Source organism: Mus pahari, chromosome 9 (genome assembly GCF_900095145.1).
Source record: "Mus pahari chromosome 9, PAHARI_EIJ_v1.1, whole genome shotgun sequence".
NCBI classification, from domain to species: Eukaryota; Metazoa; Chordata; class Mammalia; order Rodentia; family Muridae; genus Mus; species Mus pahari.
Genome location: NC_034598.1, coordinates 49,474,215 through 49,492,323, shown reverse-complemented (window position 1 = coordinate 49,492,323; position 18,109 = coordinate 49,474,215). Strand labels below are relative to the sequence as shown.

The 18,109-nt window shown below is 51.6% G+C and overlaps 1 protein-coding gene across 3 annotated transcripts in view; it reads right to left on the bottom strand.

The window, feature by feature from the left end:
• The window catches only part of Lrp1 (LDL receptor related protein 1), an 83,907-nt gene extending 72,663 nt beyond the window's left edge, over positions 1-11,244 (bottom strand). Inside the window, exons 1-3 of one of the 3 annotated variants that reach the window (XM_021204244.2) lie at positions 10,697-11,244; positions 2,638-2,760; positions 272-409 (exon numbers count right to left, since the gene is read on the bottom strand). In XM_021204244.2, the coding sequence (XP_021059903.1) occupies positions 272-409; positions 2,638-2,760; positions 10,697-10,766 (331 nt within the window). In that variant the 5' untranslated portion in view covers positions 10,767-11,244. Of the gene's footprint in view, positions 1-271; positions 410-2,637; positions 2,761-7,342; positions 7,476-10,696 lie in introns of those variants that run through there. The other 2 variants (XM_029542320.1, XM_029542321.1) reach the window with 2 other exon arrangements.
• Between the last annotated feature and the right edge of the window lie 6,865 nt (positions 11,245-18,109).

Sequence of the window (18,109 nt, the reverse complement as noted above, 5' to 3'; positions counted from 1 at the left end):
AAAACAAAAAACCCAAAAAGAGGCAGTGACTTATCCAGGCACACACAGCCAGAGGAAAGTGCCCAGTCAGGCCCACACGGCTGAAGCCCTTAGGGCTGTTTGATCAATCTCCAAGCCCAAGGGGCCCCGAAAGCCTGGGCATGAGAGCAGAACAAGGTCTCATACACACTAAAGCTCCAAGATGGTCCTTGATCACGAACCGGTCATCCCACCAGATGCTGAGCCAAGAGATCCTGTATCGGCGGCACAGGAGAGTGTGGGGAGCCCTTACCTCGGCAGTGAGCACCCTCATCTGAGCCATCCATGCAATCCTGGACCCCGTTGCAGAGACGAGACATGGGGACACATAGCTCAGTCCCCAGACAACTGTGCTCATTTGGCGGGCATCTCTGGGCTTTACTCTGTGGACCTGGGAGCAAACAGAAGTGTCATGGCCAGGCTGCCTGAGGTGGCCGTCTAGGCATCTCTGTGCTGGGGGGATAGGGTTAATAAGCCAAGATTGGCATTTCACATAGCCGTACATTCTAGATCTCAAAAGGACTTAGGGACTGGACGGACCCTTGTACCTAGAGCTGCTCACAAGAGTAGCCACACATCTGGGGACGGCTGTGCAAAGGGGAGAGCTAGGATCTACTCCCAAGTGCTCCACGCTCAGGGAGCTTCCAGTCTCAACGTTCTGTAATCGGGAGACAGGCAGAAGGCAGAAGTGAAAGATTTTGATGAGCGTTAAGGAAAACACAGTGAGCCAACTCATGTACACAGCACCGGCCATATGTGGCTCTCAAATGCTGTGAGTGTGACCAAGTTAAAACTACTTATAGGGGTTGGAGAGATGGCTCAGCGGTTAGGAGCACCGACTGTTCTTCCTGAGGTCCTGAGTTCAAATCCCAGCAACCACATGGTGGCTCACAACCATCTGTAATGGGATCTGACACCCTCTTCTGGTGCGTCTGAAGACAGCTACAGTGTACTCACATAAGTAAAAATAAGTAAATCTTTAAAACTGCTTATAAAACATATACTAGTTTTTGATATATCAAAAGGGGGCAAAGGAGCTCTAATAATTTCATACAGATAGTATTGCTATATTGAACAATATTTTGAAAAATATTGAACAATACTGAACAAATATTGAACAATATTTTGGGTGCTTTTGGTAAAAGCACTCAAATTAATTTTAGCCGTTTGCTTTTTTAGTGTGGCTACTTGGAAATTTCAGAACCATGTATGTGACTTATACTGTATTTCAATTCGACAGTATTATTCTAGACTTGTAACCCAGAGCAAAGATCTAACAAAAGGATCTGGAGAGGTCAAAAGTTGTGGCCTACTGACCACATCCCTCTTAATTACCATGGTTACCAGGTGGAGGGATGAAAGGGTAAGACAATGGTCCCAACAGGCAAGGTAGGAAAGGGTGTGTCTGTGTGGGTGGAGCCCTACAGGCACTGCTTGTGCAGGGAGTGACTTGTGGGCAAGGGAGTTTCCATATTGTGACCCTGCCTGGGTTTGTGTGTACCCCTGTGTCTGCATGTCTGGGCATCTGTCAGTGTTTCTTTGGCCACTCTTGGGAGCATCCGCAGGGGCTATATAAACCTGTCAGAACCTTTGTCTGGTCAGTGGGCCAGGTGGGGCTAAGTGTATCTGTTACGGTCCAGGAGAACGCATGTGTGTGAACACACGAGTGGGAATATATAAGATGGGATTTGTAGCAAACAGAAAGAAAAATGAACAAGAGTGTGGCCCAGCCCTTCTCCTGTTTTCTGTCCTTCCATCACACAGGCAGGGGGTCAAACGTGTGGAGAGGTAGTATATAGACAGGAGAACGCTACAGGTCTAACTCCCTGGCTCCTACTCACCCAGGGCAGGATGCCGGGGTGAGGAAGAAAACAGGTGGCTTCATTTCCACCCTACACGTTACCCGTGATAACCATGGTTGGAGGTATGGGGAAAGGGCATAGGTGGGACCAGAGCCAGATGAAGCCCTGAGCATGCTAAGACCTTGGCCGGGATTAGCCATGTAGGGGAGACCCTGCGGGTGGAGACCCCGGAACTCTAGGGTCTTGGCTGCAAGTCTTCCACCCTATAAACTGTCCCCTTCCTGGCCACTGGCAGGGTGAAGGCTGGGTGGGGACCTTTCTCCCAGTTTAAACAGCTGCCTCTGATTACACCACTTACTGGGGGCAGGGGAGGGAATGGTGTCGGGAAGGGCACAGGGGTGGGGCTTCTGGTACAGGGCAGTGGCCTTTGGCCTGGGACTAAGGGCAGCACAGGGTACCTGGCAAGACCTGGAGGCTGCTCAGTGAGCACCAGCCAGAGGAGCTTCAAAGCGGGGGGGCGGGGGGGAGAAGAAAACACTCGAAGGAAAGGGTGGCTCCGTTATCTCCCCGCGACAAAGATGCGGCCCCAGAGGATACTGTCCCCAACAGCCTTGGGCACGTAGCAGCCAAAGGAGAAATCCCAGGTGCTGCTGCTGCTGCTAAGCACACCAGGCACCCTGAGGGCCTGAGGGTACTCTGAAGAAGTACCCTCACTTTCAGCTGTGTCACAGGCGACTACAAGCACAGAGCAAGGTCCATGCTAGGCTAGAGATGGCTGCTCTTATCTGGAGAGAAGCAAGTCAGGGAAGGTACTCACAGATCTCAGGGGCTTCATCAGAGCCGTCGGGGCAGTCCCTTTCACCGTCACACCGCCAGCCCTTCGAAATACAGGTGATTTGGTCTCTGCAGGCAAACTGCTTAGGGCTGCAAGTTTTAGGGGCTGGAAGCAAGGAAAGAGAGGGTAGATGTAAAGGAAAGACAGAAGTCAACTCTTGGACCCTGGGGTTTCCTAAGGCTCATTCTTCTCCGGCATCTATCCTCTATACCGTGGGCCTGGACACTGGAGGAGCCAAGAGGATCTTATCGCCCCTTTCCAAGTTTTCTAGATTGTCTGTCCAGCATGTCCCTCTACCTCCTTGCTGTTTGTCACCACACCAGACACCAGTACCCCTCACCCTGCCAGGGATGATGGCGGGGCAGGGCAGAGCCCTCCGCTGTGCCTTTACCCCACATTCCTCTGGTTCCCACTGCCTGCCAGCAGCCAGCTTTTCCTAACCTCCACTTCTCTGACCTCAGGACACTACTGGCCTCTTGACCTCTATCACCCAGCTCCCACCCCTTACCACTGGACCCCCAGATGAGAACTGGAGGGGGGGGCTGCCCTGGGCACACAGCGTGGCCTGGAGATGTTATCTGCAGAGGGCAGCTGGGCAGAAACTTCAGCTTCCCTTGTTGGTCAGACCACAGATAGAGAGGGCTTACGGGGGAGTTCTCCAGATAAGAAGGACCTGCAGAGGCAGGGTGTTGGCTGGCTTGATCTCTACGAACTAATTGGGGTGCCCCTCACCTGTGGAGTGATTATATCCACGGGGACCACCTGGTTCTAATCCTTCTCATCCCCACCAAGGAGCTACACCAAAGACAGCTGGCAGTACTGGGAGCCTCGGACAGTGATAAACTGGCTCTTTCCATGTGCCGACTCACTTAGTCTTTCCCACAGGATGACATGAGGGAAGGCTAGCCCACAGTTTCTGGGTGAGACCTGCCTGGGGTTATACATTGGCAAACCAGGACCCACTCAATCCAGTTCAGCCAAATCTAGGTTTCTGCCTTTGTTGTTTTGTTTGTTTCTTTCTTCTTAGGTTTTATGTGTCTGGGTGTTTTGCCTGCGTGGCTGTCTGGGTAGCACGCTTGCTTGCCTGGCGACCGAGGAGAGCACAGAGGCACCGGGTCCCCTGGAAGTGGAGTTAGAAATGGGTGCGAGCTGCCTTTGCGTGGTGGGATTTGAACTCAGGACCTCTGGGAAAGCAAGCGGTGCTCTTAACCCCTGAGTCATCTCTTCAGCGCCAGGACTCACCCAGCAGGCAGCCCATCTGTCCCAGTCACCATGTCCTGCACGGTGTGGGGGTGGGGTCTTCCATCCACACCAGGGCAGGAATCTCCTCTCCCAGCTCCTCATCACCTTTTCTCCTCCTGGGTAAAGCCCATTTCTGTTTCCCTGACACATACCGGAGGCCGGTTCTGGGCCAGGCACTGAACTAGGCACTGAGATGGGTCCAAAGGCCTTGGACCCCTCCAGACCTACAGTTCCTGGGGAGACACAGTACTAACTCAGGCTGAGACAGGAGAGTAAGAAAAGTGTGTCAGGGCTCTGAAGGAGGGAGTCTGATGGCCACACTGAAATGTCCTCTCTCCCTCATCCCCAGCTCTGGCAGCGGGGACTGTACCCAGGCCCCTGGCCAGAACCAGAGCTGAGTTCAGGAAACACATCAAGGACGGCCCGGCCAGGCCCCCTTGGAGCCCCCCCCTCCCCCCCCCTGACCCGGGAATAAAGGCCCCTTGAGGAGGTGGATAAAGCTGAGTTCATTGCCCACTGGGCCAGCTGTGAGGTCTTCCCGGGAAACAGCCCGCCAACCTAGTTAGCATGCTGGAGGCCGTCGCCTCCCCTGGCCAGCCAGGCGGCCTGAGGGGGGAGAGAGGCACCGCAGTGGGATTCAGAGACAGATGGGGTGGTTGGAGCTCAGAGCAGACCCCGGAGACACCCAGGCCGACGACACGTCTTCCCTCTCCCACCTGGGGCCGAGCCCATGCCCCGACACTCTCCGTGGCAGAACTCACAGCCAGGGCCTGAGGTCACCGGCTGGTTGCTCTGACCTCCTCTGTCTTCCGAGTCCCAGCCGTGGATCCCCTCCTTTGGCCCTCACATGGTCCTCCTACTGTCCCCCACCCCCATTTTTGGCCTGAATTTGACAGAGGAAACAGCAGCTGGCAAACTCCAAAAGCTGAAATGAGAGATTCTCAAACCAGATGTGCGCTGGTGGAGGGCAGTGGGGGATGGGCTCCCTCCCTCCCTCCCTCCCAGAAAGGAAGAGGAGGGCTCAGACCCTGTCCTGCACCATCTCCTCAGGCCCAGGGGCAGAGGGTAGATGGGGTGGAGGGGGAGGGGGAGGTTGTGGGTCTCTCAGGAGAACCAGGATAGCAGAAGGATTGGAGAGAGATAAGTGAAAGGACTTCCTGTCGGCTGTGGTGGAGAAAGCCCTAGGAATTTTGAGTGAGAAGGCTGAAGGCTGTCTTTGATTTCCTTCAGGGGGAGAAGGAAAACACACAACATAACCTACTTTGGGGCAGTCTCCACAGCCAAGCGAAGCTTCCTCCAGGCTGGGAGGGAGCTGGGAGTGGGATGGGAGAGGAAATGCATAATCTCTTTAAAGGCCAAGCCAACCTAGATGTCCTTAGCCAGTCTTGTGTGTCTGACACTCAGAAAACCTGTCTTTGTGGGTCAGGAATTGGCGACCAACCTCCGGTCCCTGCCCGTCCCCTCACCAGATGGCAATGAACATTCTTTAAAAGTGACCACTGAGTGCCACACACAGATCTGAAGCTCTGGGGTCCAACTGTCAGGCTATAGGATGCTTTGCCAGTGGCTATCCTACAGAGAATCCTGAGAAGGCAGAGGTGGGAACATCCGTTCCCTGTCAGAGGGAGGGCAACAGACATTGTTCAGACTGGGTAGCCTCTGGGGAGGAGGGCATGGAGGAGTGGGTTAAGAATGGGACAGAGGAGGGCTGGGGCCTAAGGGAGAAGCAGGAGAGAGGGAGGAGGGAGAGAGAGCTGAAGGAGCACGGGGACACAGGGGCGTCTGTTCTCAGCTTTGCCTAGAGATGTGACCGCCATGCTAACTTGGCCAACACCCTGCCCCTCCCCAACCAGGCACCCAGCCCAGCCATTGGCCCCCAGGGCCACCAAGCTGGAGCCAGGCGGGCCAGGAGGTGTGGGGTCGGGTGTGTATCCAGACACAACACAGACCCCACTGCCTGGCTCAAGCCTTGGCTATCTCTTCTGTCCCATTCTGGGACCTTGGGGTAGGGTGGTGGCAGGAGCCAGTATGCCTGGCTAGGGAAGAGGGAGAGGAGAAAGTGTAGTCCCAGACAGAGACTTTCCAAAGAAGCGGTGCCTGCCCTTCAACAACCCCTTGGAGCCCCAGGCATTCTTCCTGAAGGACAGGAGACAGAAGGCTGGAACAGCAAGAAAGTGACCCTGGGCCACTTGGAGAGTGACAGGGTAGAGAGAGGGCTAGGCACCCTCTAATAGGTCTGGGGACATTCTGTAAGAGAAACCGCATGGCTAAGCTAAGGGAACAAGCGGAGCTGGGGACAGACTGCAGGAATCTGAGCTTTCAAACACTTGAGAGCCAGGCAGGGAAGGCCTCCTGCCCAACACAGAGCTTTCCCCAAATTTTATGTATTTTGGGTGTTACCAGTGGCTCCTTCCTGCAGCTCAGTGAGGTTCAGACGCATTTTTGTCATTCCTGAGTCTGAAACCCTGCTCTGCGGCCTGGGACAGACGGACAGACATGGTGGCTTGGACCTCCAGGGGAAGAGAAAGGTCTACCCTTCAATCCTGAGTCAATATTGACTCAGCAGGACATCGGCCTGACCCACAAATAAAACCCAGATCCACTGGAATGCCTGCGGAGGTCAACATCTCTCTCCCAAGGCTGAGACCATTATTAGCCCTCCCCCATGCCCACATGGCCTGCCTCACCGGTAGTAAAGACCTAAGCTCCTGACCCTGTTCTCTAGGTCTTTCCCATTAGGAGGAAGTTCTACTAGAAGTCTCACCTCCCCTTTTTCTTTCTGAAATACCTCCAGTCCTCCCTTTTAGCCCACAACAACAACATTAAAAAAAAAAAAAAAATCAAGTTTTTTCATTATGTTGTTGTTGTTGTTTCAGAAATATGTGCCCTAATGACACTTCCCAAAATCAGTGAGGAGGGTTAGGAGAGAGAAAGTTGGAGGGGACGGTCTGGGTCCAGGAAGGTAAGAGACAGGCAGGAAAGCCCAGGAGAAATACCACTATCTGGTAGCTTCCAAGATCCAGGGGACAGCACAGAAGTTGAAGTTAGACAAAAGAAATTAAGACAGTGACTGAGAACAGTCGAGGCTGAAAGGCTATAATACAAGATCTGAACCAAGAGAGCCAGAGACACTGAGCAGACACACAGCAAAGCAGACAGCCTAAAAAGACAGGAAGTGGGCTCAGGGCAGAGGTTGCCCAGAGGATGACACAGCTCTCCTGGGGTGAACCCAGAGAATGACCCCCTCTCCCTGTGACAGAATGGAGGGCTTCACATTTCCTGGCCTTGCGAGACAAAGTCCCAGCATCAGCAACATTTTGACTAAGGGGGGCCAGATTAGAGGCTGCTGTCTCTCACAGAGTGGGAGGGTGTCTCCCCTACCCTCCCACAACACACAAGGAAGTCAAACTCTTCAGCCAGGGGAGTCAGGGCATGGGACTGTCACCTCATGGGAGTATGATGAAGAGTCCCTTCTCTCTACCCCTCAGCACCTTCTGGGAGGCTCTGCGCTGGTACCATGAGGTCGCGGCACGGGAAACACTCCAGAGCCAACTGCTTCCTTCTCCAAACAATGCAGGATCCTGCTAACCAGGCTGAAATCTGGGACAGAACACAGGAGGCGGGACCAGGTTCCCTGGCACAAGTCACCACCAACTCTGGGACCCTTGCACGGTCCCACTAAATAGCCCAGGTTCCCCAAGGACAAGCAAGCTCTCCTACTCAGACCTGGATCACAGGCAGGGTAAAGAATCCAAGGGGCAGGGAAGACCCCAGAAGAGAATTCAGGGTGTGTGTGGAAGAATACATTCTTGGTTTGCCGTTAAAGTAAAATGGGGATAAGGAAGGCCTTTGCAAAGGTAAGCGATGGCCGGTTGATTTCAGTTTTGTTGGTACAGGGGACAGAACCCAGGGCCTTAAGTATGCTTAGTGTGCCCTGCCACCCCCCTAAGCTGTGCCTAGCCCCAGGAAGGGGTTTGAAGAGGGTATGGGTTTGGAAAGGATCTGACTTAGAGCTGGGCCTAGGGTGACATGGTTGGAAGGCCCAGTAAAGGTGGGTAATAGAGAATAATAAAACAAACAAAAAGCACAGAGAACAAGAAAAAGAAAAAAGTTGCCAGGCAATGGTGGCACACGCCTTTAATCCCAGCCCTTGGGAAGCAGAGGCAGGCAGATTTCTGAGTTCAAGGCCAGCCTGGTCTACAGAGTGATTTCCAGGTCAGCCAGGGCTACACAGAGAAACCCTGTCTCGGGGAAAAAAAAAAGTCTTGTGAACCAGCCCCCAACATCAAAATAATAGCCCCAATGAATTTCCTACACATGCCTGGCTTTAAAGAAGGGATGTTTAGGATTTGGGTCTGAACAGGGAGAATAGAGAACTGGAATGTTCTCCAGGAAGACAGGCGGCTGACACTTCAACCTCATAACTCACATCAACTGTCCACCTTTCCTGGCAACTACATGCTGGCTCACGCAGGAGAGGAGAGGGCTGGGGAGAGAAGTCAGCTGTCTTTCCTGAGCTGGCTGCCGGGCAAGTTCCTCCACCACGAAGTGTCCCATCTCAGCAGGGCTGTCAATGATCCTTCTCTGCCTTTTCCATCCTCCTTGGCTACAAATGTATCCAAATGTGTCTACCAGGAGGAAGTGAAGCCTCTCACCCCACAAGGCAGAGGACTTCGCTATGAGTTTCAGACAGAGGGAAGAGAGTATGGGGAGGTTCCTAGAGTTATTCCTGAGAAACAGGAAGGGCGATTAGAACGGTTGGGTAGGGGGGAGGCAGGAGGATCTTTCTCTGGAAAGCCAAGAAGAATATTCAGTGTCTAGAGGGCCTGGCTAAGAGCTCCAGAATGCACGGGGTCTACTCATCTATAGGTTCTCTCTTCCTCCCCAGGAGGTGGTCCTTTCCCTCGGACTGTATTTCTTGCCAGAGATGGAACAGGGGGCATCCCGTGCACTAGGACAAATACCCTACCACTGACCTTTATCCCAGCCCTGAGAAACCGTGTAAAGAGTTGAAATGAACTGGGGACTTAGAGGTACATGGCTAGAGACAGTTAAGGGGGATGTGTCAGAGTTTCTTATTCAATGATCACTTATCAACTTAGTGCAGCATTTAGGGTCCAGAGGTTATGCTTCCCGGAACCCAGTACTGAATGAGCCAGGCATCTCCACCGGCAGCTTTCCCTTCTACCTGATTCCATCCACCCTCCTCCACGGGGCTTTTGGTGGGTCTGTTTCTTGCTTAATACATTTTCTTCCCATAGCTCTTTGCCTCAGTTTCCCTTCTTCTGTCCCAGCTCTGAGACCAAGAAGAAAGCGCGGGATGACGTTAGATGTGAAGGGCAGGGGTGGCTGTACAGGCTTGCCTCATTGCAGGCAGAAAATTAGGGGTGGCTGCTAGACAAGACAGTCCCCGACAGACATGACATGACTGAAGGCCACTGAGTAAACTGTTTTCCTGGGCACAGCTGCCTCCTGACCCTCTTGTCCTCCTCCCACAACTGAAACAAGTTAGAGACAGGGGTGGGGGAGGATACATAATCTGGTTTCAGAGAAAAACTTTCCCAATCCTGGCCTGGCAAGCTCTTGAAGGCAGAGGAGGGCTGTAAGATGCTATGAAGCTGTTGTCCTCAGTGAGAGGCAAACCTGACAGGAAGTCAAAAAAATCTCACCCCTTCTCAAGTTACAGACCCAGCCCAATTCAACCCCATGACCCCAGCGTGAAGCCTGAGCAAGTCTTGAACTGGGGACTCTGCAAGAGGAAAAACAGCTGACAGAAAAGGGGTGAGGGGCATGCAACTCCCCCAAAACAACATAGCAGCCCAAACCTAATACACAAAGTATTATGTATGAAGTATGAAGTATGAAAGTAGTATGTATGAAGTGAGACAGGGCTGGGCTTTACACATACATGAGCACGATTGGGGGCAGAGTCATCACCCCCATCCCAACCTCCAACTCTCCTTCCAACCCAAACTGTGTTCAACCCAGAAATCAGGGAGTCAGAGCTTCCTCTGAACCCCTCCCCAGCGTTCCAGACCATTCTCCAGCCTCTTCCAGAATGATGACATCTGACGTTTTCCTCTTATCTTAAAGCTCCCAGGAATTAAGAAGGGAAATTCAGCCATAAGCATCACCAGACCCTTCCATCCCTCAACCGGGCTACTGACAGAGGCCCTCAGAGGGGAGCTGCTCACTTCAGAACCCAGTAGGCAGCCCAGGATTCTGGACCCAGGCCTCCATGCCTGGGATGCAGGGCTCATTCCACACCCAAACAGGGGGCCCTGCCTATCCCCACCCACAGCTTTCTGGGCCTGCCTGCCCTTTGGCCAGCAGGGCACCCCTAGCCGGCTTTGCCTTCCAGCCTTCAGAGTCCACTGCAAAAGGCCCTCCGCCCCCTTTTGCAGCGGTACACAGCAAATCCGGATTCCTTCACAATTCAGATGGGGGTGGGGGGGCGGGAGGGTGGAGGATGTACGGGAGGCAGAGGCCCTCCCGTACCAGAGATAGGAAGAGAAGGCCTCTCAATCCCAAGATCAGAAAAAGGGGGAGCCCTCCTTTCCTACCCAGGCCTCTGGTCTTTGTCTGAGCTGGGGGGCCCTGGAAGCATCATTTGTCCCAGGCTCCCATCCCCCAAATCAGACCCCATCCCCGCCCCCAGTCAGGCCGCTGCTGTGTCAGCTGGACTGGGATAACAAAAGGCACCCCCTCCCGCGTCTCCCTTCCCCATCCAGACGCAGGAGTGGGGGTTGGGGAGGGGGAGCCCCCAGGGGTCCATGGGGGCCGCCGGAATCTCACTCACCATCCATAGTGGCCCCGGCGACCAGAGCCGAAAGCAGCGGCAGCAGCAGCAGCAACGACGGGGTCAGCATGGTGTGGGCCGATGCAAACAGCAGCCCCCACCCTCTGGTCCTGTTACTTCTTGTCCTCGCCCCCCCCAATTGGGGGGTCCCCCTTTATCTTCCTCTCCCCGACTCTTCTATTCTTATCCTTTCCTTAAGCAAAGCGAACCAGGGGCATAGGTGAAATGGTATAGTTCCGAGCCCCCTGGGAAGGGCCTGCTGACGCGGGTGCGCCCCCTGCCCCCAAATTCGAACCCTTCACCCCTGCTTTACTCCTCGTTCCTCTCCCCCTCCCAGGGCGAAGCTCACAACCCCATCTCGGAGCCGCCTCCGGCTGCAAAAATGCACAATTGGGAGGAGGCGGGGTGGGGGGTGGGGGGCGTGGACCCGATGGGGGTGCCTTTGGTAGGGGCCTGATGGAGCACTAGGGGCTCCCCCGTTTCCGCCTCCTCAGTGCACTGGCCTGGAGCTCGCACCGCTGTTCCCCGGACTGAAGTGCCGCGGGGTGGGGGGGGGAGGGAGGGGGTGCTCAGAGGGGAGAGGGAGGGAACAGGGAGAGGAGGGAAGGAGGGAAGGGGCGGGGAAAGAAAAAAAGAGGTGGGGGGGGGAGAAAGAGCTACGCGGCAATACTGACAGTGCGCATGCGCTGATTTGGCGCGCTGCCCTGGGGAGGGGGAGTCGGAGGCGCGACATGCTTTGGAGTTCTAGGAAGCGGTCCGAGAGTGGGAGTCCCTGGGCACCCTGTCCTCTAACTGCGTCTACCTCCTCCGAGCGCTCCCTAGAGCCGGTAGAGCCGAGGGTGGGATGGGGTAAGGGGCAAGGAGAGCTGCGCTCTAGTGCCTCTTTAAAACTCAATGTCACACTCCAGGATTTCAGATCCCCTCTGTGGGGTCCCGAGCCGCTGTAAAGGCGGAGACCTGATTTCCTAGGGGAAACCCAGACAGTGCCCCCCTAGCCTAGGGTGGGGGCAGGGGTGGCCGGTCCGCCGGGAAGGTGCGGGAAAGGCTGAGCTTTGATTTGGAGACTTTGTAAGAACCGGTCTGGGATTGGGGCCTGCGTCCTCAGGAGGCGGAGTGAAGGAGTGGCCACATGGACCCGCCCCCACCTCGCTCCAAGGCTCAGAGTAAACAGGGACACCCGCGGGGACACGCTGCAGCTTGTCGGCCCGCCTTGGGCTCAGGGATGGAGCCCACCTTAGTACCCGCCCAGCCCTGCTCGCCTGGCACGGGGCGCGGGAGAGGCAGGCTCTGGTTTGGAGAGAGGTGACTCACCAGCGGGTGGGGTTGGGGTAGAGCCATCCCTTTTCGCCCTGAGAGGTCAGGCTCGATTTTTTTGTTTGTTTGTTTTGTTTTTGATACCTTCTGACTGGCCTCCCACCAAGTCAGGGTTTCAGATGCCAAACTACAGAGAGTTGGAATGAAGGACTCCTGAGCTCCGCTTCCAAACACCGGTCCTAGGGGTTTGTGTGCTGAGTGCCGGACCTTTGTCCCCAGTCTCAGTCGGTTTGGGAACGGTACTCTGGAGTCCAGAAAGCATCGGGCGGTTCCTAGGACCGGCGAACGTGCTTCCGGCCACTGCCCTCTTGTGGGCGACGTTTGAAGGCTGTAACCCTTAGTGTCTGACTTTCTCTGTGACCTGAAGTGAAAGTTCTGGAAAGCTCAGCGGGCGACATCCCTGGCTAGAGATGGACATTAAAGCCAGGGACCAGTACACCAACTCCACAGGAGGGACCCCCACTCCAGCCTGTCACTGGCAGAAAATAGACAGGCTTGTCCATTAATGACTGAGAGCCTTTCTCCAATGAGAGCTTATGCTTCTCACCGACTGGCTAACTGTGTAGTTCCCAGGCTGGACTCGCAGGATCCATCCTTCCTCTGTCCACTTTCCGCCCAGTTTCCAGCCTGTGCTCAAGTAGAGACCTGCAGTCTTTCTTCCTTTTGAAATATACTGAAGGTTTCCTCCTCCTCCTGCTCCTGCTCCTCCTGCTCCTCCTCCTCCTCCTCCTCCTTTTTTTTTTTTTTCTAGCACAGGGTTTCTCAGCAGGGGTGGTCTGTTAGTCTTCCTTTTATCCAGCTTCCATGGCCTAACACAGTGCCAGGCCCAGGCATGGAGTCACTAAATATTTTTAGTGGATGCTCACAGGCTTCTGCTAGGTCTCCACCCAATATCGTGGTCCAAGCGAAATCTGGTTGAAACTGACCTCAGGCAACGTTGACAGGAAAAAAAAAGATATCAATAGCTACCATGTAGCTTGTAGCCTGTTAAGAGCCTGCCGCTTGGCTTACACAGGTGAATCTTCCTGAAGTCTTTTCACCACGTGTCTCTTCCATGGACCTGTCCTGGGTATTTCCGGTAAACACTCATCCTTTAATTTTTTGTCTCAGTGGCTACCCTTCAAAACAACAACCACATTAAAAAAAAAAGAAAGAAAGAAAAAGAAAAGAAAAAGAACAAAAGAAAGAAAGAAAAGAAAGAGATGTGGGGCTAGAGAGATGTCTCAGAGCTCTTGTTGTTCTTACTAAGGTCCTAAGTTTCCAGCACACACATTGGGTGGCTCATAACTGTTTATAACTCCAGCTCCAAGGGATCTGATGCCCTCTTGTGGCCGCCATGAGGACCTGCACACATGTGCACACTTCTACACACAGACTTATGAATAAAAAAATTTTTTTAAAAGATTTATTTATTTGGGGGCTGGAGAGATGGCTCAGCGGTTAAGAGCACTGACAGCTCTTCCAGAGGTCCTGAGTTCAATTCACAGCAACCACATGGTGTCTCAGGACCATCTGTAATGGGATCCGATGCCCTCTTCTGGTTTGCAGGTATACAAGCAGATAGAACACTCAGGTTAAATAAATAAATAAATAAATAAATAAATAAATAAATAAATAAATAATTAAAAAAAAAATTTATACAATGTTCTGCCTGCATATATGCCTACAAGCCAGAAGAGGGCACCAGACTACATTACAGATGGTTATAAGACACAATGTGGTTGCTGGGATTTGAACTTAGGACCTCTGGGTGAGCAGCAAATGCTCTTAACTTCTTCTGAGCCATCTCTCCAGTCTCTAAAAAAATTGTTTTAAAAGATTTTTGTTTTTATTTTTTTTTAACTATGTATATTCATGAGTGAGTATGTAGAGACCTAAGGCATCAGGTCACCTGCTTGAGCAGACGCCACCACTACCTAACTTGGATGCTGGGAACACAACTCTTGTCACCTGGAAGAGCAGGTTCTTAACCACCAAGCCGTGCCTCCATCACCCTTGCCACCTCTTAGGAAGCCTCTTCTGAGGCCTGGGATGTAGTTCAGATCACTGAGCGCTCAGCTGGCATGCAGGAAGCCCTGAGCTCAAAGCCTAGCACTGTACACTGTATGCAGCAGCACACACCTGTAAACCCAGCACCAAGGAGGTGGAGGCGAAAGGGGTAGGTGGAGAGTCAGAGGCCATCCTTGGCTATAGAGAATGAGCCAGACCAGCCTGTGCTACATGAGACCCTGTCTCAAAAGAGGGTGGAGGAGGGGGCTAGAGAGATGACTCCTCTTCCAGAGGGCCTGGGTTCCATTCCCAGCACTCACATGGCAGCTCACAACTGTCCATAACTTCACTTCTAGGGGATCTGACACCTTCACAGACAAACATGCAGGCAGCACACCAATTTACATTAAAAAAAAAAAAAATATGTGTATCACCACGGTAGGCATGGGAAAAGGAGTGGGGTGATAGTAGCAGCTTAGGTTGGAATCCTAACAGAAATCATGGAAATTCAACAGGATGAGTCAAATGTGCGCTCTTCCGTCAGCCATGGCCACCCATGATCTGCCCTCAGCTACCATTCTGGGTCTGTGTTATCTACTGAATACCAATGAATGTATTTTATTTTCTTTCTTTTTTAAATGATTTTTTTGGTTATTATGCATTGCTATTTTTGCCTGCATGTCTATCTGTGTAAGGGTGCTGGGTTCCCTGGAACTGGAATGACAGATGGTTGTGAGTCACCATGTGGGTGCTGGGAATTGAACCCAGATCCTCTGGAAGAGCAGCTGGACTTCTAACCTGCTAAGCCATCCTCTCTCCAGCCCCGTGGCTTGTTTTGTTTTGTTTTGTTTTTGTTTTTGTTTTTGGTTTTTGGTTTTTGGTTTTTCTCTGTATATCTCTGGCTATCCTGGAACTCACTTTGTAGACCAGGCTGACCTCGAACTCAGAAATCTGCCTGCCCCTGCCTCCCAAGTGCTAGGTTTAAAGCCTGCGCCACCACGCCCGGCTTCAGCCCCATGTTTTTATTTTTATTAACCTTGCATTATAAAAATGGTGATACTTAATTATTAATAAAACTTGTAATATAAGAAAATAAACTTGTTACTTCTCTTTCCTTGTTTTTGTTTTTTTGTTGTTGTTGTTGTTTGGTTTTGTTTTTTTGAGACAGGGTTTCTCTGTGTAGCCCTGGCTGTCCTGGACTTGCTTTGTAGACCAGGCTGGCCTTGACCACACAGAGACCCATCTGCCTCTGCTTCTGCCTCCTGACTGCTGAGACTAAAGGTATGTCACACGATGCCCAGTTAAACTTGTTACTTTTTTTTTTTTTAAGCTTTATTTATTTACTATATGTAAGTACACTGTAGCTGTCTTCAGACACTCCAGAAGAGGGAGTCAGATCTCTCGTTACAGATGGTCGTGAGCCACCATGTGGTTGCTGGGATTTGAACTCCGGACCTTCGGAAGAGCAGTCGGGTGCTCTTACCCACTGAGCCATCTCACCAGCCCTTGTTACTTCTTAAACTCCCACTTCTGGCCCCACCCTCAGAAAAACCACTAGGAATATTCCTTAGAACTCTCTTCAAGGAAGCCTGTTTGTCTTAACGGTGTACAGTTACAAATAATATCCTTTAACGTCACAGAGGAGCTGGCATATACTGCTTCAGAACTCGCGTTCTTCACCTTCGCTTGCCTTGAGCCCCTTCTACACTGTCTGTACAGATCCAGACCCTGTTTCATATCAATATCTTCAAGCTCCTTGATGGCTGGGTGCTTAGTTTGTCCTGGTACATGAACCGCTGACATCGGCTCTGTGAGATGACAGAATGCTTATCTCTACCCAAGCCCATCGTGACTGTTCCTCCAGCCCTCCAAAAAGCTCTGCTGTGATTCCTGAGCTGTTCAAAGAGCCAGGTGTGGTGGCACGAGCCTATTTTCCCAAAACTCAGGAAACAGAGGCAGGAGAATCAGAAGTCTGAAGATGATTTGAGACACAAGGGGGCTTCCCACACCAGCCTGGGCTACCTGGTAAAATCCTATCTTAGAGTAAATCTCACCGGTAATCATCGTGCTCTTGGAATCTAGAGTTTAGCACCTAATTTTATGGATTCTTTGTCCACCACCAGACCATAAACTCCTTTAGAGCAGAGACTTTGTCCTTGTCTCTTTTTGTCTCTTTTAATGCCCCCCCGACCCCTTCCTATGTACATGTGCCTACCTGCCCCCCAAGCTTCAGCTCTTTTGTTTGTTTGTTTGCTTGTTTTTTGAGACAGGGTTTGTCTGTGTAGCCCTGGATGTCCTGGAACTCACTCTGTAGACCAGGCTGGCCTCGAACTCAGAAATCTGCCTGCCTCTGCCTCCCAAGAGCTGGGATTTTTTTCCCCCAGCCTCAGCTCTTGACCGACTGGTGAAGAAACTGGCTGCACCAGGGACGTCTGCTGGGTAGAGGGGAAGGATGAGTGTGAGCATCCTCTCTCCAGGATGAGCCTATAAACATCTTCTCTCTGTGGTGTTACTACAATGTTCATTATTCATTTTCTCTTTGTCTCTCAGTGTCTTCTCTCCTCCACTTTCCTTAAGACAGCCCCTCTTCATATGCTTTGAGTTGAATTATAATCTATAATGAGAAAAATCAAGTAAGAATTTTCTGAAGTTCATGACCAGGCTGCCAAGAATGGTGATAGGCTTTCAAAAAGCTGTTTTAGGAAAGGATATCCTCCTTCATCTAATTATTAACCATTTTGACTTTTGCTTTTGGGGGTGGGGGTGGATAGGTATAAGAGGGCCTGGCAAAGGGCATTTGGGAGGCAGTGCTGGGACTATCAGGCCACTGGCTATCGCCATCTAGTGGCCAGTTCAGGAAGTGTACATAGGAAGTGATAGCTCTGAAAGGTCTAACTTCCTTCCACTCCTCATGCTGTGGTGACCCTCAACTATGATCTATTTCCATTGCCACTTTATAATGGTAGTTTGCTACTATTATGAATCGTGAACATGTGTTTTCTGATGGTCTTAGGCAACCCCTGTAAAAAGATCATTCAACAATCCTTAAGGGGTCGCGACCCACAGGTTGAGAGTCACTGGTCTAACAGAAGGTAGGAAAAAGAAGGGGACAAACACTTATTAAACAATTTCTGAGGACTGAAGAGATGGCTCAGAGGTTAAGAGCACTGGCTGCTCTTCCAGAGGTCCTGAGTTCAATTCCCAGCATCCTCATGGTGGCTCACAACTATCTGTAATGAGATCCGGTGCCCTCTTCTGGCCTGCAGGCCTACATGCAGGCAGAACACTGTGTACATAGAAATAATTTTTTTAAAAGATTGCCGTGGAGCAGGGCCATTACAGAATATGGAAGCCAGGCATAGTGACCTGTGCCTTTAATTCCAGTGCTTGGGAGGCAGAGGCAGGTGGATCTCTGTGAGTTCAAGACCATCCTGGTCTACATAGTGAGTTTCAGAACAGCCAGAGATATATAGTGAGACCCTATCTTGAACAAAACAAAACAATACAAAACAAAACAAGGGGCTGGTGAGATGGCTCAGTCAGTAAGAGCACTGACTGCTCTTCAGAAGGTCCTGAGTTCAAATCCTAGCAGCTACATGGTGGCTCACAACCACCCATAATGAGATCTGATATCCTCTTCTGGTAAGTCTGAAGACAGCTACAGTGTACTTGCATATAATAATAAATCTTTGGACCGGAGCTGAGGGGTTGACCAGAGCAAGCAGAGGTCCTAAAAATTCACTTGCCAACAACCACATGAATGCTCACAACCATATATACAGCCACATAGTACTCATATACATAAAATAAATAAGTAAATCTTAAAAACAAAACAAAAACAAAAACAAAAAAACAAAAACAGAATGTGGGTACTCACTTAAGTCTCATACCACTTTGTGGCATAGGTGTTCTATACAGTTTCCAGACTAGGAAATAGAGACTCAAAGAGAATACAGAATCTGTTCCAAGCATCTATGCAGATGGGAGACCAGACTTCATTTCTTCCCTTCCCTTCTCTTCTCTTCTCTTCTCTTCTCTTCTCTTCTCTTCTCTTCTCTTCTCTTCTCTTCTCTTCTCTTCTCTTCTCTTCTCTTCTCTCTCTCTCTCTCT